Source organism: Scyliorhinus torazame, chromosome 13, assembly GCF_047496885.1.
Source record: "Scyliorhinus torazame isolate Kashiwa2021f chromosome 13, sScyTor2.1, whole genome shotgun sequence".
Classification (NCBI taxonomy): Eukaryota; Metazoa; Chordata; class Chondrichthyes; order Carcharhiniformes; family Scyliorhinidae; genus Scyliorhinus; species Scyliorhinus torazame.
This window is the reverse complement of record NC_092719.1, coordinates 111,543,009-111,565,550: the sequence shown is the minus strand read 5'-3', so window position 1 is coordinate 111,565,550 and position 22,542 is coordinate 111,543,009. Positions and strand designations below refer to the sequence as shown.

The 22,542-nt window shown below is 48.2% G+C and overlaps 1 protein-coding gene across 8 annotated transcripts in view; it reads right to left on the bottom strand.

Annotated features, from left to right (window-relative positions):
- Nucleotides 1–22,542, bottom strand: part of dock3 (dedicator of cytokinesis 3) — a 1,587,592-nt gene that overhangs the window by 8,378 nt on the left and 1,556,672 nt on the right. For 5 of the 8 annotated variants that reach the window (XM_072472048.1, XM_072472049.1, XM_072472047.1 and 2 more), the window contains 2 exons: nt 5,894–5,941; nt 935–1,017 (listed from right to left, as the gene is read on the bottom strand). In XM_072472048.1, the coding sequence (XP_072328149.1) occupies nt 935–1,017; nt 5,894–5,941 (131 nt within the window). The remainder of the gene's footprint in view (nt 1–934; nt 1,018–5,893; nt 5,942–22,542) is intronic. The other 3 variants (XM_072472050.1, XM_072472053.1, XM_072472052.1) reach the window with 1 other exon arrangement.

The window sequence follows — 22,542 nt, the reverse complement described above, 5'->3', positions numbered from 1 at the left end:
CTTGTCAATGGGATTTCCCATTGAAGCCACCCCACGCTGCTGGGAAACCCGTGGGCAAGGGGTGCGCTGCCAGCTGGAAAAGAAAATCCCCAAGACTGGAGAATTCCGGCCCTGATCTTCTCTGAACCTCAAGGCACAGAGGTACACAATTTGCTGCAGGGTCACTGGATAACCATCACAAAAAAGATTCACGGTTGATTTTCCCTCTCCTTTATGTGATATATTGAGGGCAGGATTTTCTAGCCTTGCCCGCAGCCAGGATTGTTTGGTCCCACCGAACGTCAATGGACGTTTGGCTGGTCTGTCCCGCCACTGCGGGGGCCAGAAAGCCCGACCCTGTAAGTAATTGCAATGCTCTAAATGAGCTAACTCAGCACAGTATTGGGATTGAAAATGAAACCTTCTGGTCTAGATGGCTTAGAAACACAAACAATCAGACATTTGCCACTGAACCATCAGGGACTTGAGCATAAAAAATTCCATGGCAATATTATGAAAAGAGCAGGGAGTTTGCCCAGTGCCCTGGCTACTGTTTATCCATTAACCAACATTAATAACATAGATTGGTCATTATCCCATTGCTGATGATGGGAAGTTACAGTGTGCAATATAGGGGCCATATTTCTCTGCATTACAACAGTGACTACACTTTAAATAACTTCATTGGCTACAACAAGCTTTGGGATGTCTTGACTTTGTGAAAGGCAAAATATAAATGCAAGATTTTCTTGTTTCTTTGTAGGGAATTCAGGAAAAAACCCTGTATTCTAACTCTCTGACAGATGTTTATTATTTTAATGTTCAATTTATATTAATTACACTTCAAAGTCACAGTTTGCAAACACTTCTTTAGAAAGACTAATTCATTCTTGAACAGATTTTTTTCTTTGTGGAGTTAACCACATTAACATTCGACCAATTGTAAAATACTTACTTTGCGTAGGGTTCGTGCAGGCAAGGCAGGTGGTATATCACTGATATGATGATGGAAGGCATCAAAATTCATGGAAAAATGTCCTGGGTAAACAAATGAGAAGAATACTTCAAATCATCACAAAATTACAAGCATCTTCACCATCACCACAATAATTACCAACTTTGCCACATGGAATCTTCAAGTTTTATAGTATAAAAGGACATTCAGCCCATTGAGTTGACACTGACTCAGAAAGCTACCCCATTAATCCTGCTCCTCGATCCTTTTCGTCCACTGTTTTCCTTTTCAAGTATTTATCTGTTTTTTTTTTCAAAGCAATTATAGATTCTGCTTCCCCCACTGTTTCTGATAGGGCATTCCTTGTCCTCACCAGGCCTCAGCGTTAAGAAATTTCTACAATCTCCCCATATTCCTTATATAATGAAAGTCTCTCATTCCTGGATCATCTTTAGTATATTTCATCTACACCTCCCCATGCTTGACCTCCTTCCTAAATTAAAGTACAGAACGCAGGAAACCATTTTCCAACCATGGCTGAACCAATGCTTTGTAATTATTTTGCGTTACCGTCCTGTTTTTGTATTCTATAAAATGTAGGATCTCAATCTTTTATGACAAATGATGAATTTGCCGTTCCATTTTTTTTTAAGATCGCTCTGCTCTTTTAGTTTCAAATTTTTTTCCATTTAGTGTGTTCTTACTTTTCCTCTCAAAATAGTTCTTCCATATTATCTTTCATAATGGTTAATGGGAACCAAAGCAGCAGGTCAGCATGTGAGGACAAGGTAGAGGTTCATAGGATGAACAGGCTTGGCCAGTCTAACGACTATGGAGGGGAAAGGAAACATAAAAAAATCCAAATCTAAAGTGACTGTGGGGGTGAAAGTTGGGGATGAGACTGAGGTTAATGAAGGAGGTCAGAACGTGTGCAAAATGTAGTGGAAGAGAATCCTGCAAGGGAAAGACAAATCAGTAGGACATATTTAAAAATTTTGTATCGAAATCCATGCAGTATTCAGAATCAGGTCAATGAGCTGATGGCACAAATAGAATTTGATGGGGAATACTGAAACATGGTTGCAGGGGACCAGGACTGGGAGTTGAATGTCCAAGGGTACTCAGTATTCTGAAAGGATAGGCAGGATAGAACAGGAGGTGGAGTTGCTTTATTGATTAAAGATGACATCAAGGCTGTATTAAGAAATGACAATGGCACGAAGGGCCAAAATGTTGAATTGGTCTGGGTGGAAATAAAAAAAACAAGGGAAAAAACTCCTTGGTCGGAGTAATTTACAGGCTCTCGAGCAATACTTCCAAAGTGGGGCATAGTATAAACCAAGAAATAATGAGGGATTATGAGAAAGGCACAATGGTAATCATGGGTGATTTTAAAATACATATTGACAAGATTAATCAAATTGGCAAGGGTAGCCTTGAGGCGAATTCATAGAGTGTAAGGGATTGTATCGTAGAGCAATATATTATGGAGCCAAACAGGAAGCAGGCTATTTTAGATTTAGTATTACAACAAAGAAGGGTTGACAAATAGTCTTCCTCATCGAAGGAGTGAGCACAGCATGGTAGAATTTCAAATTTAGATTGAGTGAGAGAGGACAGAGTGCCATACTAGGGTTTTAGCATTGGGCAGAGGTAATTGAGGAAAGAGTTGGCCCAAGTAGACTGGGCACAAATAATTGAGGGTAGAACAGTTGAGGAACAATGGCGGATGTTCAGGGAGATATTAAATACATCTCAATTAAAATATGGGCGGGATTCTCCGCCCCACTACATTTCTGCCCTGATCGACCGGCAGGATTCTCCGTTACAGGTGGAGAATCCCGGCCTATATTTGAGGGCAGCACGGTAGCATAGTGGTTAGCACAATTGCTTCACAGCTCCAGGGTCCCAGATTAGATTCCTGGCTTGGGTCACTGTCTGTGCGGAGTCTGCACGTTCTCCCCGTGTGTGCGTGGGTTTCCTCCGGGGGCTCCGGTTTCCTCCCACAGTCCAAAGATGTGGTTAGGTGGATTGGCCATGCTAAATTGCTCTTAGTGTTGGGTGGCGTTACTGGGTTATAGGGATAGGGTGGAGGTGTGGGCTTGGGTAGGGTGCTCTTTCCAAGAGCCGGTGCAGACTCAATGGGCCGAATGGCCTCCTTCTGCACTGTAAATTCTATGATTCCTGAGATGGAGAGGAATTGTAAAAAGGAGAAAAAAGTTCCATGGCTAAAAAAGGACATAACGGCAAAATCAAGGGCATACCATACTGCAAAGGCTAGTGGTAAACTGGAGGATTGGGAGAACTTTAAGGTTCAGCAAAAGGTTATTAAAAATGAAATCAAAAGAGCTAAGGTGAACTACGAAAGGAAACTAGCAGAAAACACTGATACCAAAAGCTTCTGTAAGTATATAAAGAGGAAGAGAATAGCTAAAGTAAATATTAGCTTTTAGAGGACGATACTGGTGAGATAATAATGGGGAACACAGATGGCGGAACCAGTATTTTGCTTATGTCTTCACGGTATTTAATCAGATCATGGTTCATCTCTTCCTGATCTCAGATCCACCTCCCTTCCTGTTCCCTTCAACCTGTTTTTAGGTTTGAAGGGCTGAATTGCCTACTTCTGCTCCTAATTCTTATGTTCCTATGTTCATCAGACATCTACCTGCCCAATCTGTCTGGTTCTTTCCCCTCAGATGCTGTCTGATCTGATGAGTATTTCCGCAATTTTTGTTTTTATTCTAGAACACTTACATATAGAAAAAGCAACCAGCTCAACATCATCAGCATCATTATATCACCATCTCCTCATCATTAATAATATTACATTACTGTAAAGATAACCTTACAGCATCTCACGCATACTCCTGGATCTCTTACAACAAAAGCTCACTGGATCAAAGACAATCCTTACCTATCAACCAATTTATTTTGTTTGTCTCTATTTTATTAATATCACAATGGTCTTCAAACTTACTGCTTTTGCTCCTCCAAGTTTCAAATATAATTTGAAGTATACCACTTCCTCCCAGCATCTTCACTATGTTAAATGAAGATTTATATTCACTGTGATCTATTCTAACATTCCTTCCCAGGACTTAAGAATGGCGGAACTCCTTACCTCAAACAGTTTTCAGTTCCCCATGCAATCTACAAGCTTTTTAAAACCTAAGCTTGTATTAACCTAATCCCTATTTCTTCACAGACATCATCTCCTTTCTGATTTCACCTACACTGGGACCAGTGTTCTAGTGAGTCATATAACTAGGGAATAGGCAAGGGCTTTGAATTAAACAGAGGGGGGAAAGAATCATGAAATGAAATGAATAGAAATGAAAATTGCTTATTGTCACAATCATCAAGTGGAATATTGAATAAATTAAAGGAAATTAAGATCAAGGTATCGGTAAAGGTAATGATAAAGGAAGGGACAGTGATTGCAAACTTAAGAATGTGCCAGCTGATAGGACCAGAGTTTACAAAACAGTAAAAATAACTAAGGGCTCAGTATTTGAATGCACGCAGCATTTGCAATAAAACAGATGCATTGTCAGCTCAAATAGAAACTCATATGTCTGACCAGATAGCCATTACAGAGATGTGGCTACAAAAATATTAAAGTGTTGACCTGAATATCCAAAGGTGTGTGACATTCAGGAAGGACAAGAAACTGGGAAACGGTGGTGGCTGGCTCTGTTTATTAAAGAGGGCATCAGTACTGTGGTGAGAGATGACCACGATAGCACAGTGGTTAACACTGTTGCTTCACAGCACCAGGGACCCGGGCTCAATTCCCGCTTGGGTCACTGTCCGTGCGGAGTCTGCACGTTCTTCCCGTGTCTGCGTGGGTTTCCTTCGGGTGCTCTGGTTTCCTCCCACAAGTCCCGAAAGACGTTCTTGATAGGTGAATTGGACATTCTGAATTCTCCCTCCATGTATTCGAACAGGCACCATAGTGTGGCAATTAGGGGATTTTTACAATAACTTCATTCAGTGTTAATTTGAGCCTACTTGTAACACTACTCAAGATTATTATTATTAATTATTATTATGAGACCTTCGTTCTAAAGATCAAGACATAGAATCTGTTTGGGAGGTGCTAGGAAAAAGAAAAAGGGGCCGTGGAGGGAGTTGTTTACAGTCCACCAAACTGCAGTGGTAATGTAAATCACAGCATAAATCAGGAAATTAGAGGTGGATGTAACAAAGGTGATATAGTAATCACGGGGGATTTCAATCTACGTATAGACAAGATAAACCTGATTAGTCCTATGTTGCAGAGGGAAAGTTCTTGGAATGTATACAAGATAGTTTTCTAGAGCAGTACATCGAGGAGCCAACAAGGGAGCAGGCTATTTTAGGCCTCGTATTGTGCAGTGAAAAATGGCTAATTAATAATATTTTTTAAAAATAGTTTTATTCAAACGTTTTCCATTTTATACATAACACCAAAACAACACAACAGCCCCTAGCTAATTAATAATCTTGTTGTAAAGAAACCTTTAGGAAAGAGTGACCAAAATATGGTAGAATTTTTCACTAAGTTTGAAAGTGATGCAGTTCAATTTGAGTCTAAGGCTTAAATCTAAACAAAGGGAACTATGAAGGTATGAGAGGAAAATTGGTTAGGGTAGATTGGAAACTATGGGTGAGATTTTCTTGGAAATCAGCAAAGGCTGATGGTAGGCAGGAGAAGCGGTGTTGTACCTGCCGACAGCAATGGTGGCTTTTCCTGCCATATAGTGTGGCACTTAGTGCTAAAGCTTTTATGCCACAGGTTCCATGCCATATTGCTGGTGAGGCAGCCTCTGATTTACCTGATCTGCCATCTTCTTAGTGCTGCAATTATTGAGGCACCTCATTAAATGGACCCCCACAGTACATCAGCCACACTTCATAGGTCAGCAGAAAGTGATGGCTGGCAAGAAATCTGCACATATGTTTTCAGATGCCTACCTGGAGAGACTCCTGGATGCAGTAGATGCCCGATGTGATATCCTCGGCCTGTGCACAGGAAGAAAACCAACTAGCAAGGTCACCAATACAGCATGGGAGTCAATAGCAGTGGTGGTCAGCACTAACGCTCTAGAAGAGGACAGCTATCCAGTTCAGGAAGAGGTCCATTTTGCCAGGGTCACTTTTCATCACTTTCAACCCACACATTCACACCCATCACACATCCACAGGGGTCTCACTCACTTCAAGGGACACCACCACTTTCTCTCCCACACATATCTTCATCTCCCCTGCGGGTCCCACCTTGGTGGTCCTTATCACCTGCCCTGGCACACATTCTGCTAACACTCTTTCCATCTGTTTTTATGCAAGAAACAATGGCTCACAATAAGAGGGAGAGATCACAGACAGGTGGAGGATGCCAGAGCTGAAGACAGACTTCGAAGACAGAGCCATCCAGTTGATCGGGGTGGATGTGGCGAGAGAGAGGTGAGCAGCAATAAACAAGTGAGGATCCAGCACTGCATCATCCATCAGACAGCAATGCTGCAAGTCATGACACTGGTTTCTAAAGGCCCCTGCCATGCAATAATGACCCTTCCTTTCTGTCGCAGGCACATCTAAGAAGCAGCCCAGGGAGTCCACCAGTCAGGTTCTCGACTCCAGCCCTGAGAGCATTGCAGAAGAGGAATTCACAGACCCTGATGTTGAAGACCCATTACAGCACTCACCCACACCCTCCACCAGTGCAGAGACACACACCTCGGTGGGACCTAGTTTTAGAGCAACCTCGGAGTCACAAACTGGAGAGCACATCACCCTTCTGAATCCACAACAGGCGGAGGCAGGAATATCCCAGGGTGCCGAACTCGGAGGACTACTGGAGGCCAGGAATCTGCTGAGTCCAGTCAGATGAGGAGCCTCTGGACTCGGTCCTGCCTCAGTTGCTGGAGCCCCAAAGGCAGATTTGGGAAAATGAGGAAGGGATGTTTGGTACACTCCTTGGATTGAAAGTTGGTTGCGTGGAGGGGTCTGAACATGCACTCCATGGTATAGGTACTTGCTGAGATCTATATGTGTCAATGCCAGAGGACGGTGGGCCTTCCTGAGCTTACACCAGCTACCCTTCTATCCAAGGGGGAGACCAGGGTCCTGGTGCACACTCCGGGCCCAACCGAATCCCGTATTCTGTGACTGCTTCAGCTCCAGCTCACCAGCCGAGGCAGGTGGTACTGCCACACTGCAAGGTCTTGAAAGCAGGTCGGGATGCTCTAGGCCTCGGTTTGCTGGAGGATACCCACCAAGTTTATTGTATACAACAGGGCGTGGCAGCCAGTAGGCTGCCTCCACCTCCACAATGGATGTTGGCGATGCACGAAAAGATAGCGGCAGGGTGAGAAAGGTTAAGCTCTAGGTGCACAGAGTGGACCTGGGTGTTAAGCAATTGTACACACAGATTCCGGTGGTGGCCATGACGCACACAGGGCCGCTCCGGCTTGAAGACGTTGAAGACGTCTTTTTACCCGAAAGGGGGGGAATTTTGACAGATAAGTGTAGCTGAAGGTGTGGAGAAGTTCCCCCTCCCGGGAGTGGCATGTCTGCTGGTTATCAGACCCGCCAGAAGAAAGTTAAAGATCTGGCCAAGGAACTGGAGGAGACCTGTGGCGCAGCAACAATTGGAAAGATGGCGGAGGGGGGAAGGGTTGGCGGAGGGGGAAGGGTTGTCGCATGCTGGAAACCGCAGATGGAGCAGTTGATGGCGTTCATCAGAGAGGAGTCCCTCCAGCAGTGAAAGAAGGTGCAGGAAGATCGATCGAAGGCCATCGAAGGAGCGGTAGCACCTTTGAAAGATTCAATGGAGAGAGTAAAGAAGTATTTGGAGGCACAGGGGTTGCAGATCCAGGGGATTCCAGGAAGGCCCGGCCAACCACGCCCACATGTTTTGCCTCAGACCTGTCAGGTTCTGGACCGCCTTCTTCGAGGCAGAGGGGGAGAATCTATGTAAAAAATTGTAAATAAGAAATGTCACAACATGTAAATATCAGGTGCACTATATGTTAAGTTGTTATTCTGTAAAAACTAAAAAATGGCAATAAAAATATTTTTAAAAAAGAGACGGTGATGCCTGACCACAGTGATTGGGTGGTGGCATTGGAGGCGGAGGTGGGGCTCCTGGGGGACCTTTGCAAGTTGCAAAGGGCAAAAGTAGAGGAGCAGGAGAATAGATCCAGAAGGCCGAAGCTGCGTATTGTTGGCTTGTTTGAGGGTGTGGAAGGCATGAGTGCCACGAGATACATCTCAAGGATGCTGGCGGGGCTGGTGGTGGAGGGGTTACTGGACAAGGCTCCAGAGGGCGCACAGGTCTCGAAGGCAGAAGCCAAAAGCAGGGGAGCCGCCACAGGTGGTGATTGTGAGGCTCCACAAGTTTGTGGAGAAGGTGAAGGTCCTGCAGTGAGCCAGGGAGAAGTGGAGCTGCAAATGGGAGGGGTACAGGGTTTGAATCTATCAGGACACTGGAGCGGAGCTGGCAAAAATGCGCGCCGGGTTCAACAGGACCAAAGTGATTCTTTAACGAAGGCAGATCAAGTTCGGGGTGCTGTAACCGGCGAAACTGTGGGTGACTTTCGAAGGCCGGGAGTACTATTTCAAAACCCCAGAGGAGGCCAATGGCTTTATTAGAGGCCATAAACTGGGGGAGAACTGAACGTTGATGGGAGACAGAGGAGCTGGAACAACGGGGCTTGGAAGAAGCGGGTAGTGTGGAGGGTGGGTTTTCTCTTCGGGTGGGGTGATTTTGGAATTGTGATTATTTTTTAAGGGGCAATAAGTTTGTAAGGGGGCAACTGCTCCACCCCCCTCCTCCGTTTGTGGTGGTTTTTCTTTTTTGGAGGAGGTGACCTGTGCTTTTCGATGTATCTTTGTTTGGGTGGGGGAGGGTGGGTTCCACAGGGAGCCATTTGCACAGATCAAGGAGGGAAAGGTGGAGGGAGGCTGGAGGGGTAGATAGGAGTCGCCAGGCAGGAGCTGCCACGCTGGCAGGTAGTGCTGGTAAACGGAAGTGAGGTGCGGGTGGTGGCCGTGGGGGAGGTGGCCAAGTTGCAGGGGGGGAAAGGGGTTGGGGGGAGGGGGAACACACGACGTGTCAGGGTTGGAGTAGGAGCAGGGTCATGGATGGAGAAGCGGGCCATCTTGGATGGGCCGGTTTAGGGCAAACTTAACGGGGACAGAACCTGAAGGGGAGGGTGGCGGACAGTAGAGGAGAATGGAGGCGCAAGCCTCCAGTAAGGTTCGTAACATGAAAAGTACAGGAGCTGAACAGGCCGGTGAAGAGGTCTCGGGTCTTTGAGTGGGTGAGGTATTTCACTCGGGGTTTGATTTAAAGTTGTGGGGGGTGGCCATCCTGCTGATCAAAAATACAGGGTTTGTAGAGGCCACAGATGTGTAGGATCCAGGGGGAGATATGTGATAGTGAGCAGGGTGTTGGAGGGGACGCCAATGGTACCAGTAAATGTTTCTGCGCTGAATTGGGACAACTTGGGGTTGTGAAGGGGTTGCTGGAAGCGATTCCAGACCTGAACATGCTTCAGTTGATCATGGGGGGTGATTTTAATTGCGTACTGCAGCTGACGGTGGATAGGCCAAGCCCCAAGTCAATGGGAAAGTTGAGGATGGCAAAGGAGCTGGGAGGGTTTATGGAAAAGATGGGAATGGGGGATCCGTGGAGGTTTAGGAACCAGGAGGAGAGGGAGTACTCCTTTTTCTCGCACATGTACAAGGTATACTCCATAATTGATTTTATTTTTGTGTTGAGCCGAGAGGTGTTGGGGGCAGAGTATGTGGGAATCGTGATTTCTGACCATGCACCCCATTGGCTGGAAGTTAGACTTAGCTTGAGGCAGGAGCAGAAGCAGGGATGGAGGTTAGACTCAGGACTTTTAGCGGACAAGGGGTTCTGTGATAAGGTGCAGTCTGTGGTCAAAGACTATGTGGAGCTGAATCAGAATGAGGAGGTATCTACGGCCACATTTTGGGAGGCATTGAAGACGGTGGTTCGGAGGGAGATTATCTTGTTCAAGGCGCACAAAGGTAGGAGAAGGAGGGAGGAGTATGGATGGTTATTGGATGAGACTATCTCATCGACTATCGAGGTGGACAGGAAATATTCGAGGGCCGCCACTGAGGAGGGATTGGCAAATAGAAAGAAGTTACAGGGGCAGTTCGATAGGCTGATTGCAGGAAAGGCTATTGGGCAGCTACGGAGGGCGAGGGGGGTGCAGTGCGAACATGGAGAGAAGGTGAGCCGCATGCTAGCCCATCAGCTACGGAGGCAGGCCATGTCTAGAGAAATCCTGAGAGTGCGGGCAGGGAAGGGGGAGGTAATGTCGGGAAGATAAATGAGGTGTTCAGGGAGTACTATGAGAAGCTTTACAGGGCCGATCCGGGGGTGTGAGGAAGGGGACATGGGGTGGTTTTTGGACAGGCTGGAATTCCCTCAGCTGGATGAGGAGAGGAGGCAGGCGATGGAGGAGCCCTTAGGGTTGAGAGAGGTGATGCAAAGCATAAAAAGGATGAAGGCAGGGAAAGCCCCACAGCCGGACGGTTACCCAGTGGAGTTCTGTAAGGAGTTCACGACGGAGTTGGCACCACATTTATTGGGGGCGTTTAGCGAGCCGCTGGAGAAGGGGGGGCTGCCGGAGACACTGATGCAGACGTCGATCATGCTAAACCCGAAGAAGGCGAAGGACCCGCTCGAGTGTGGGTCATGTAGGCCCATATCATTGTTAAATACAGATATGAAAGTGTTGGCTAAGTTAGTGGCAGGGAAGTTGGAAGGATACATTCCGGGGTTGGTTGCAGAAGACCAAACAGGTTTCGTTAAGGGCAGGCAACTTTCCAGTAACATTAGGTGGTTACTAAATGTGATCATGACCCCGTCGAAGGGATGGGTACCAGAGGTAGTGGTCTCTATGGACGCAGAGAAGGCTTTTGACCGGGTGGAGTGGCGGTACCTGTTCGAGGTTCTGGGAAGGTTTGGGTTTGGTCTGAAGTTTGTTGTGTCTGCTATATGTGGCCCCAGTGGCGAGTGTACGGACAAACGAGATTCGCTTACGGGGCTTCGGGTTGCATAGGGGAATGGGGCAGAGGTGTCCGCTGTTGCCGCTGCTGTTCACACTTGTGATAGAGCCCTTGGCAATGGCCCTTAGGGGGTCAGCAGAGTGGCAGGAAATTACGAGGGGGAGTAGGGAACACTGGGTGTTGTATGCAGACGACCTGCTGCTGTCATATCAGACCCACTGGAGAGTATGGGGAGAATTATGGGCTTATTAAGGGGTTCGGAACCTTCTCGGCTATAAGCTGAGTGTCGGAAAAAGTGAGATGTTTCCGGTGAATGAGGTGAGTGGGGAAGCCAATTTGGGGGTGTTGCCATTTAGGGTAGCCAGGGATAGGTTTAGGTATTTGGGGGTCTAGGTGATGGGGGAATGGGCAACGCTGCATAAATGGAACCTAACAAAGTTGGTGGAGGAGGTAAGGGAGGACTTTAGGAGATGGGATACGTTCCCCTGACATTGATGGGGAGGGTCCAGGTGATAATGTTCTGCCTAGGTTCCTCTTTGTATTCCAGAATCTCCCTGCAGTGATATAATGGTTGTGTTGTAATTCACTGACTGACCACTCAAGAGTCACAGTAGTATATAAGTGAATGTTAGAGTCAGGTGACTTCAGATTGACTGGAGAGCTGGAAGCGAGAGGTTGTTTGTGCATGTTAATATTGTTATTGTGTTCAGGTATACAGTTGCCCCACAGTTAATGTTAATAAATCGTTTATCGCTTTAGCTACAAGTGTCTTGTAATATAAATCAGGCCATCCAACAAGAACGTTACACTTCCAATCTTAATTTTGAAGGCCTTTTTCTGGAAATTGGACACAGCAATTTCTGAGTTTATATGGGGCGGGGAAGATACGTAGGGTGAAGCGGGCACTGCTCAGAGACAGAGGCAGAAAGGAGGTTTGGCTGCATTATTACTGGGCGGCGAATGTGAAGAAGGTGAGGTGGGAAGGAGAAGGGTTGGAATGGGTTAGGAGGAGGAGGAGTCCTGTCGGGGGTCCAGCCAGAAGACCATGGTGACGGCGGCACTACCGCTGGCACCGAGGAGGTATACGGAGAGCCTTTTACAGTGAGACATCACCCCTGAGTGTTCTGCCTGCTCATTGGTCATGTCCTGTTCTCTGTGTTCATTAGCTGCCTGTCTTTGCCTGTCTGTATATCATTACCTGCATGTCTGCATATCATGACAACTCCCCTTTTAAAAAATGTTTTGTTGGCATATGGGAACATACTTACGTGTGGTGGCATATATTAACGTATTTACAAGCGGTGGCATATATGAACGTATTTACATGTGAAGACAGCTGTCTAATGTGAGAAAACAGAACATAGCAAACAAAAGAAATGTTCATAAGTCCAGTCTCTGAGGCTTGCGTCTGATCCTTGTCGACCGCCAGAGAGGTGGTGGTGGGGACGATGGCGCCTTGACAGGCGAGATGGAAGCCTGACTGGTGGCCTCGTGGTTCGAGGTATCAGGAGGTGGCAAAACAATGGACGGAAACAGAGAAGAAAGCGGTTGCGGGCAGGCAACTTTGCGCAGTGCCCGTCTGTTTCGTCGCACAACAGAACCATCAGCCATACGTACAACATACGAGCGGGGCGCAGCCTGTCAAACAACGACAGCTGGAGCAGACCAGCCACCATCCGGTATCTTGATCCTGGCAGTGCCTGCCGGGGATAACACGGGCAAATCGGTGGCATGAGCATCATAGCCCTGCTTTTGCTGGTTTTGGAGGTGATCCAGGTTGGGCAAGTGTATGGCTGGAAGTGTCGTCCGCAGGTCCCTGTTCATCAGGAGTTGAGCCGGCGACATGCCAGTGGACAGCGGGGTCACCCTGTTCGCAAGCAGCGCAAGGTAGATGTCAGAAGTAGAATCCGCGGCCTTGCAGTTGAGCTGTTTCACAATGTGCACCCCTTTTTCAACCGTCCCATTGGACTGCGGACAGTGTGGGCTGAAAGTGACATGTTTGAAATGGTATGACGTGGCAAACATAGACCACTCGTGGCTGTTGAAGCACAGGCCACTGTCACTCATGACAGTGAGTGGGATACCATGCCTGGAGAACGTCTCCATACAGGCCTTGATGACAGTCTGAGATGTGAGGTCTGAGAGCTTCACGACTTCAGGGTAGTTGGAGAAATACTCAATAATCAACACGTAGTCACGACCATTCGCACGAAAGAGGTCGATGCCAACCTTGACCACGGGGAGGTCTCGATTTCATGCTGCTGGAGCGTCTCCTTGCTCTGCGCTGGCTGGAAGCATTGACAGGTCGCACAGTTAAGGACCATGTTCGAGATGTCCTGGCTAATACTAGGCCTGGCTCTGCGTCTGCACTTCTCGACGCCCAGGTGTCCCTCATGGATTTGGCGGAGCACCAAGCTCTGGAGACTGAGTGGAATGACAATCCGGTCCAGCTTGAGGAGGATACCATCAATCACCGTCAGGTCATCCTTTACATTGTAAAATTGAGGGCACTGCCCTTTCTGCCAGCAGTGCATGACACGCTGCAAGAGGGGTCTTTGGCTGTCTCCTCGTGGATACGAACCACCTGCTCATTAGACGCCGGGAGGGTGCTAGTCCACAGCTGCACCTGTGATTCAATCTGCCGGATGATTTCCAGCGGTTCACTAGGCAAGGTGATGGAGCGGGACAATGCATCAACGATGATGAGCTCCTCGCCAGGCGTGTACAGTAAGTCAAAGTCGTACCTTCTGAGTTTGAGGAGGATGCGCTGCAACCAAGGCGTCGTGTCGTTCAGGTCCTTGTGGATAATGTGGACCAGAGGCCTATGATCTGTCTCGATAGTGAATGTCGGCAGGCTGTAGACATAGTTGTGAAACTTGAGAATGCCAGTGAGAAGACCCAGGCATTCCTTCTCTATTTGCGCATACCTTGTTTCAGTGGGCGTCATGGCCCTCGATGCGTAGGCTACCGGTGCCCAGGCTGAAGTGTCATCGCGTTGAAGCAGCACCGCACCGATGCCATCCTGGCTCGCATCTGTCGAGATCTTTGTCTCCTTGTCTGGGTCGAAAAATGCTAAGACAGGTGCAGTGGTGAGCTTGGCTTTCAGCTCCAACCACTCTGCCTGATGTGCTGCCTTCCACTCAAAGGCAGTGGACTTTTTCACCATATTTCGTAGGGCTGTGATGTGTGAGGTCATGTTTGGGATGAACTTGCCAAGAAAATTGACCATGCCCAGGAAGCGCAACACCGCCTTCCTGTCTTCAGGGACCTTCATGGCTTCGATGGCCTTGACCTTGTCTGTGTCCAGGCGCACGCCCTGCTGAGAAATCTGGTCACCTAGGAACTTGAGTGTCAACATGCTAAAGCAACATTTGGACCTGTTCAGCTTCAGGCCATTGGCATGGACATGACGGAATACCTGCTGGAGACGGGGGATATGCTCTTCAGGGGCCGTGGACCATATGATGATGTTGTCCACGTACACACGAACCCCTTCAATACCCTCCATCATCTGCTCCATGATGCGATGGAAGATCTCTGATGCCGAGACAATGCCAAACAGCATGCGATTATAGCAGTATCTGCCAAACGGTGTGTTGAAGGTGCAGAGCCTTCTGCTGGACTCATCCAGCTGGTATTGTCAAAATCCATGTGACGCATCTAACTTGGTGACAAAACATGCATGTGCCATCTCACTGGTGAGTTCCTCCCGCTTCGGGATGGGGTAGTGTTCACGCACTATATTCTCATTGAGATCCTTGGGATCAATGCAGATGCGCAGGGCTCCCAAAGGCTTTCTACCACATACCATCAAGCTGACCCAGTCAGTCGGTTCGGTTACCTTGGAAATGATGCCCTGTTGCTGAAGATCCTTGAGCTGTGCCTTCAGGCTGCTCCCTCAGCGGAGCCGGGACCCGGCGTGATGCGTGGACCACTGGCTTGGCATCAGGTCGTAGCAGATTCTTGTATTGATATGGCAGCGTGCCCATCCCGTCGAACACATCCGGATACTGAGCGAGGATGTCGTCAATGCCGGCCTGAAGATCCACATTGGAGGATGTTGTGTAAACCCGCTGCATGAGGTTCAGCTGCTTGCAGGCATGCGTGCCAAGTAGTGATGCCCTGTTTGGCTTGACAATTTCAAAACGTAACCGTGCATGGGTGCTCCAGTTGGAGACGAGTAGATGGCAGGATCCCAGTGCCATGATAGCATTTCCGTTGTAGTCCAGGAGCCTGCAGGCAGTTGGAAGGACCTTGGGGGGGCTTCTTGATGCGTTTGAAATCTGCCTGTGAGAGGAGGTTGGCAGAAGCACCTGTGTCCAGCTTAAACTGGATGGAGCAGTGGTTGACCTGCATCACCGCACGCCATTCGTCCGCAGAATCCACAACGAGGATGGATTGAATTTGGGATGAGTTGGATGTGGCATATTCACATTTGCTAATGATGCCCACACAGTTGTGCTGCCAGGATCAGAATCCTGTAATTGTTGTTGCATACTCTGAACACGCCGTCGTCGGAATTGGGAGCGCTGGCCCGACTGGTGGTGCAGACCTGGACAAGGCTGCATAGTGTCCAGGCTTCCCGCAGTTTAAACATCGCCTGCCTCTTGCAGGGCAGTGTTTCTTTGAGTGGGCGTTGCCGCAGTTCGAGCACGTCATGACGTCGCCGTCCTGACGCTCCGCGTGTCATCGCACATGCGCAGTGCCGGTGTCGGTCGCTTCGTTATCCCGCTCGCATCGCGCATGCGTGGGGCCCCGGGAAAGCTCGCGAAATAGCTGCTTTCATCAATGCTGAGGCGCTGCCTCCGGGAAATGGCCTGCAGACTCTCTGCCTCGTGGGAGGCAGGTTTCTCATTTTCAGCCGTTTTGTACTGGGCATAGCGATTTTTTGGCATATTCATGCACTGTGCATGTTTCAATCGCGACTGGCAGGGTCATAGGCTTGATTTTCAGTAGCTGCTCTCTCAGAGGATCAAAGTGAACTCCAAAAACGATTTGGGCTCTGATCATGGAGTCAGCAATATCACCAAAGTTGCAGGACAGCGCTAGCAGGCGGAGGTTAGTTAAGAAGGAATTGAAAGATTCATTTTTACCTTGTAGACGTTATTTGAATATGTAGCGCTCGGAGATTTCATTGGTATCCACTTCACAGTGACTGTCAAACTTGTTCAGGATGGTCTGAAACTTTTGTCTTGTTCTGGCCTTTGGTGAAGTGAAAAGAGTTGAAGAGTTCGATGGCTTGATCACCCGCTGTTGAGAGGAGAAGCGCAATCTTCCTTGCATCAGACACACCCACGAGAGCTGAATCTTCGATGTACAGCAGAAACTTTTGCTTGAATGTCCGCCAGTTGGCACTGAGATTGCCGGAGATCCTGAGCTGGTGAGGAGCCTGAATCTTCTCCATGGTGCCGGGATACATTTGCTGGTCATCACGGAACGGACTGAGGTAAAGCACCTAGATTAAGCAGTCTCCTGGTAGCATGATGTGTTATCTATTCTGGGATAACACAGGCTGCAACTGGATGCAGCTTTAACCAAAAGATACTCCAGACCTTGAAGTTAGTTCAATCTGATTTATTGAACCAGTAGCACAGTTAGCACAGTTCTCTATGAGTTCGACTCTCTGCTAACCTAAGTGTGGTTACTCTGTCTGACTGAACTAGACTAGCTCTTAGCCACGTGCTGGAGGTGTAATACTGTACATACACCCTGACTCACTCTGTAGATGTTCATCCGTGGAAAGAGGCGGAGTGTGAGTGCCTCGTGCCTTTTATAGTGAGATACCACCCCTGAGTGTCCTGCCTGCTCATTGGTCATGTCCTGTTCTCTGTGTTCATTAGCTGCCTGTCTGTATATCATTATCTGCATGTCTGCATATCATGACAGGTTGTACAGGCCACGATTAGGGTGTGAAACCAGTTGAAGAGACACTTTAGGATGGAAAGGATAGCGGTGCTAACACCGCTGTGTGACAACCACGGATTTAAGCCAGGGGAGATGGATGGTGTGTATAGGAGGTGGAGAGAGGTGGGGCTAGTGAGGGTGAGCGATCTATACCTGGAGGAGAGGTTTGCAAGTCTAGAAGAACTGTGGGACAGATTAGGGCTCCCGAAGAGAAGCAAATTCAGGAGCAGGGGGGAAACGCAGGTGTGAGGATTAAGGAGAAATGGGAGGAGGAGTTCGGAGGGATAGGATGGGAAGTGTGAAGTGAGGCGATGCACATGGTGAATTCGACCTCATTGTGTGCGAGGATGAGTTTGATTCAGTTTAAGGTGGTACACAGGGTGCTCATGACCCGGGTGAGAATAAATGGGTTCTTCCAGGGGGTGGCAGACGAGTGTGAGAAATGTGGGCAAGGACCAGCAAACCACGCATGTATGTTCTGAGGTTATGGGAAGTTGGAGAGATACTGGGAGGGGGTGTTTGGAATGTTATCAAAGATTGTGGGGGTAGAGGCCGGGCCAGACCCTATGGTGGTGATTTTTGGAGTATCGGAACTGCTGGAGCTGATGGAGGGGAGGAAGGCCGATGTTGTGGTCTTCACCTCTCTAGTTGCCCGGTGAAGGATTTTGCTGGAATGGCGGTCGCTAATGCTGCCGGGGGTGGCGATCTGACTGGGGGACCTTTACGACCAATTCCGGCTGGAGAAGATTAAGTTCGAATTGAGGGGATCAGTGGAGGGCTTTAAGGCATGATGAGAACTGTTCAAGACCATGTTTGCGGAATTGTTCGTTGTGGGGCGGGTAGGGGGTGAAAAGGGGGAAAAACGTGTACAAACTGTGAACTGTGAGATGTGGCGAATGTTCTTCGATTTATTTATTTATTTATTTTTTAAAAATGTAATGCACTCAATTCATTTTTTTCCCAATTAAGGGGCAATTTAGCGTGGCCAATCCACCCACCCTACACATCTTTGGGCTGTGGGGGCGCCAGGATGAAGGCATTGTGCACACTTCTCGGTTATCAGGCATTTAGGTACACGGACAGTGACCCGGGGCCGTGATCGAACCTGGGTCCTCGGCGTTCTTTGATTTATTTTTGTGCTTTTGAATATGTTTGGAATAAAATGCATTTTTTAAAAAAGCAATTGTACACAATGTTCACTTCTGTAAATAAACATTGGCTCACAACAAGAGGGAGAGATCACAGACAGATGATCACTAGTTGCTCCTTGTTTGATGAGTTGTGTTCCTATAGTCCCAACCTGAAAACTAGATTCCTGTATGTTTTTGGACACTAAGGGACAATGTAGCATGGCCAATCCACCCAACCTGCACCCAACATCATTGGCTGTGGGAGGAAACTGGAGCACCTAGCGGACCCAGGCAGACATGGGGAAAATGTACAAACTGCACACAGTCACCCAAGGCCGGAATTGAACCCATGATCTTGACGCTGTGAGGCAGCAGTGCTAACCACTGTGCCACCGTGTCGCCCTGTCATAGGGAATGAGGATGTCTCTCTCATTGTACAGGGCTAGTGCCACTCATTCCAGTCATTGTCCACGTGTGCTGTCAGCACCTTTGAGCTGCGGCTGGCCCTCCAATCCATATGCCTCAGCCTCCCGTGAAACATAGATATGTAGTTTACAACAAAGATGCATTCCTTTGGGCAGCACGGTGGTGCAGTGGTTAGCACCGCTGCCTCACGGCGCCAAGGTCCCAGGTTCGATCCCGGCTCTGGGTCATTGTCTGTGTGGAGTTTGCACATTCTCCCCGTGTTTTGTTCCCAAGGAGTAGGTGGATTGGCCATGTTAAATTGCCCCTTAATTGGAAAAAATGAATTAGATACTCTAAATTTATTTTTAAAATATATTCCTTTAATGCACAAAAATCAGCAAGGAAAATGTTCAAAACATAGCTACTGAAAGAAATCAAAGATTTATAAGGTCAAAGGAAGAGGCATATAAAGATGCCAAAAATAATGGTAAGCCTAAGAATTGGGAGCATTTTAAAATCAAAAATCCAAAGGAGGACCAAGAAAAAGATTAAGAAAGGGAAAATAGAACATGACAATAAACTCACGAGAAACATGAAAATGGATTGTAAAAGTATGTAAAAAGGAAAAGGTGAGCAAAAACAAATGTCAGTTCAGGGCTATTTAGCACAGGGCTAAATCGCTGGCTTTGAAAGCAGACCAAGGCAGGCCAGCAGCACGTTTGATTCCTGTACCAGCCTCCCCGAACAGGCGGCGGAATGTGGCGACTAGGGGCTTTTCACAGTAACTTCATTTGAAGCCTACTTGTGACAATAAGCGATTTTCATTTCATTTAATTTCATTACCGACAGAGTTAGGAGAATTTATAATGGGGAATAAGGAAATGGCAGAAAATAAACAGATGAAATGTTCTCCTTTTTTGACTATGTGTCAACCCAGTGGGAAAAACTATGTGCGGCCTGCCGGCTGCATTGCCAGCGTCTCTACCATATTTTTTGACAGACAAACAAAATCCTGCAAGGTGGGTGCTATGACCCCCCCCCCCCCCCAAAGAGGAGCTTACTTACCTGTGTGCCCCGGTGGGTTCTCTTCACCAGGTCGCTTTTGTTCAGACCTGTTGTAAACTCCCCGACGCAATGGGAATTCCACACATGGGGAGATGATAATTGAAATAGGTGGCTTTGGAGATAGTGGATGCATTGGTGGTCATTAAAAAAAATTCTATAGACTCTGAAATAGTTGCTGCAGATTGGAAGGTACAAATGTAACATTAGTATTTGAGAAAAAAGAATGGAGAAAAGGAGGACAACAGACCTGTTAGCCTGATGTCAGGAGTGGGCTGGTATGCAGGATGTGATAACAGGACACTTAGAAAATAATGCTAGGATTGGACAGAGTAAACATGGATTTATGAAAGGGAAATCATGTTTAACAAACCTGCCTTTGCATGTCGCCCATCCCCGCATCCCTGGCCCTGTCGCCCGTCCCTCTGCCAGGTGTACCACTGGCTGATGCTGCCTATGCCAGCGGTATGCTCCATGCCCACAATCTGGTGCCTTCTGTAGCGGCTACTGTGGGCATTGCCCTTGGGTGAGCTGCATGATGCCTCACTGACAGGTGGTGGCCGGGTGGGGGGGTTATGGCGGAGGGTGTGGCGTGGGAGGGGGTGTGGGGTGGGGTTGGAGAGTGGGGACTGGGGTGCAGGGGTGGGAGCACCCATACGGCCGGTGGCACTCTGCAAACCAGGGGCCAAGGTGGGTGGTCAGTGGGGTGTGCAGCAAGGTGGCTGCCTTGCAAGCTGCAGCAATGGCGGCCTGTGCCTAGACACCGCCCGTCCCGTGGGGGTGGGGGGTGGGGGGTGGGGGGGTCACCCCGGCCCCATGGCTCTTCGGCCTCCCACCCCCCCGGCCCTGACAGGCCCTCACCACCACCCCAGCCAGCCCTCCAGTGTCAGGACCAGCAGTAGCACCTCTCTGTGTCCTATTTCCTTTCTCTCCCTCATCAGCCACGGTGCCTGTTTCCCGATTTTTAAAAGCACAAGTGAATCTTGTCATTGGGAATTCGCCCCGGTGGAGGTGGAGAATTGCGAAGGCCCTGGAGAATACCAGATTAAGGCCTGCTAATGATATGGCAGCTGTGTTTACTGTGCGTGTGGAGTGGAACGCATTGATGCCGCTGTCGAGACTCCAGAGAATTGCGATTTGGTGTGAAACTGGCGCCCGCCACAATTTTGGCGTCAAAACCGATTCTCCACCCAATCGTGTTTCCCGATTTCGGCGCCAACTGATGGAAAGTTCTGCCTGGTATATTTAGATTTTCAGAAAGCTTTTGATAAGGTCCCACAGAAGAGGTTACTAAAAAACACATGGGACTTTGGGAAACATACTGCCATGGATTGAGAACTGGTTAACGAACAGAAAACAGTACGAATAAATGGGCCATTTTCAGATTGGCAGGCGTCGGCAAGTGGGGTACCGCAAGGATCAATGTCTGGGCCCGTCATTCACAACTTATATCAATGATTTGAATGTGGGGATTATACGTAATATTTCTAGGGCAGCACGGTGGCGCAGTAGTTAGCACTGGGACTGCGGCGCTGAGGACCCCGGTTCGAATCCCGGCCTTGGGTCTCTGTCCATGTGGAGTTTGCACATTCTCCGCGTGTCTGCATGTGTTTCACCCCTACAGCCCAAAAGATGTGCAGGTTAGGTGGATTGGCCATGCTAAATTGCTCCTTAATAGGTAAAAAATAATTGGGTACTCTAAATTTATATTTTAAAGAATGTAATATTTCCAAGTTTGCAGATGACACAAAACCAGGTGAAATTGTGCGTTGTGAGGAGAATGTAAAGACGCCTCAAGGTGATTTAACAAGGCTAAATGAGTGGGCAAAAATTTGTCAGATGGAATACAATGGGGAGAAATGTGAAGTTGTCCACTTTGGTCGGAAATTCAGAAACACAGAATATTAAGAAATTAAATTACTTAACAGCACGTCTTTCGGGACTAGTGGGAGAAAACCGGAGCACCCGGAGGAAACCCACGCAGACACGAGGAAACGTGCAGACTCCACACAGACAGTGACCCATGCCGGGAATTGACTTTTCCAATCCTGTATTTAATTATTCACTCCAGACATCAGAGTTATGGCATTAAGGTCCCCCAGGAGGATGATCTTTTCTTCTTTTGGGCTTAAGTGGGTCGGTGCAGACTCGATGGGCCAAATGGCCTGCTTCTGCACTGTATGTTCTATGTTCTATGACAGTGAGGACTTAATCAAGGTCAGATTAGAATTTTCCCTTAATATCTTCATTAGAGTCGACGGTCAGGGCATAAGCACCGACGATGTCTGTATGTCTGTATCACTCACCCTGTGTGGGACTGATACCTGCTGGATCATTGATTTGTTTGAAGGGTGATGAATATTCACCTAACACCAAGATATCGCAAGGCTCAGAAATCCAAGTGGAACATCATCAATGTCAAAGTCCTAAAGCAGCTTGTGCAAAGGGAGGAATTCGAAATGCAACTCACGAGCAATCTGGAAAGTCTTCACAAATCCAGCTGAATTTCAGAAAAGTGAGAGCAAATTTAAATCAGCTCTGGTGGACTTCTGTGCCCAGATCTTTGGGTCTAAGCATCATTGTTATCAGGAATGTATCGATGAAAACAATGCTGAAATATCTGGGGCGGGATTCTCCGTTGGCGGATGCCAGAATCGGGTAATGCGATTGGGCAGAGAATCAGTTTTGATGCTGAAATCGTGGTGGGCGGCGGTTTCACACCAAATCAGTGCCTCGACAGCAGTGTCAATGCGTTCCACTCCGCACGTATAGTAAACACCCTTGGTATATCATTAGCGGGCCTGACCCGGTATTGTTTGCTGACAGCCATATTGCTGGCCGGGGGCATTCTTCCAGGGTCGGGGGGGGGGGGGGGGGGGGGGGGGGGGGGGGGAGCAGCGGAGGGTGGCCAGTAGGTGGGCTGTGGGGTCAGGGTGGACGGACACGGAACACCATTGCCGCGGCCTGCAAGGCAGCCATGCAGCTGCGCACGCCGCTGACTGCCCATTGTGAACTTAGGGCCACAGGTCATTTGGGTGTCCCCCAGGCTCTCTGGCCCCAGCCGACCCTCAG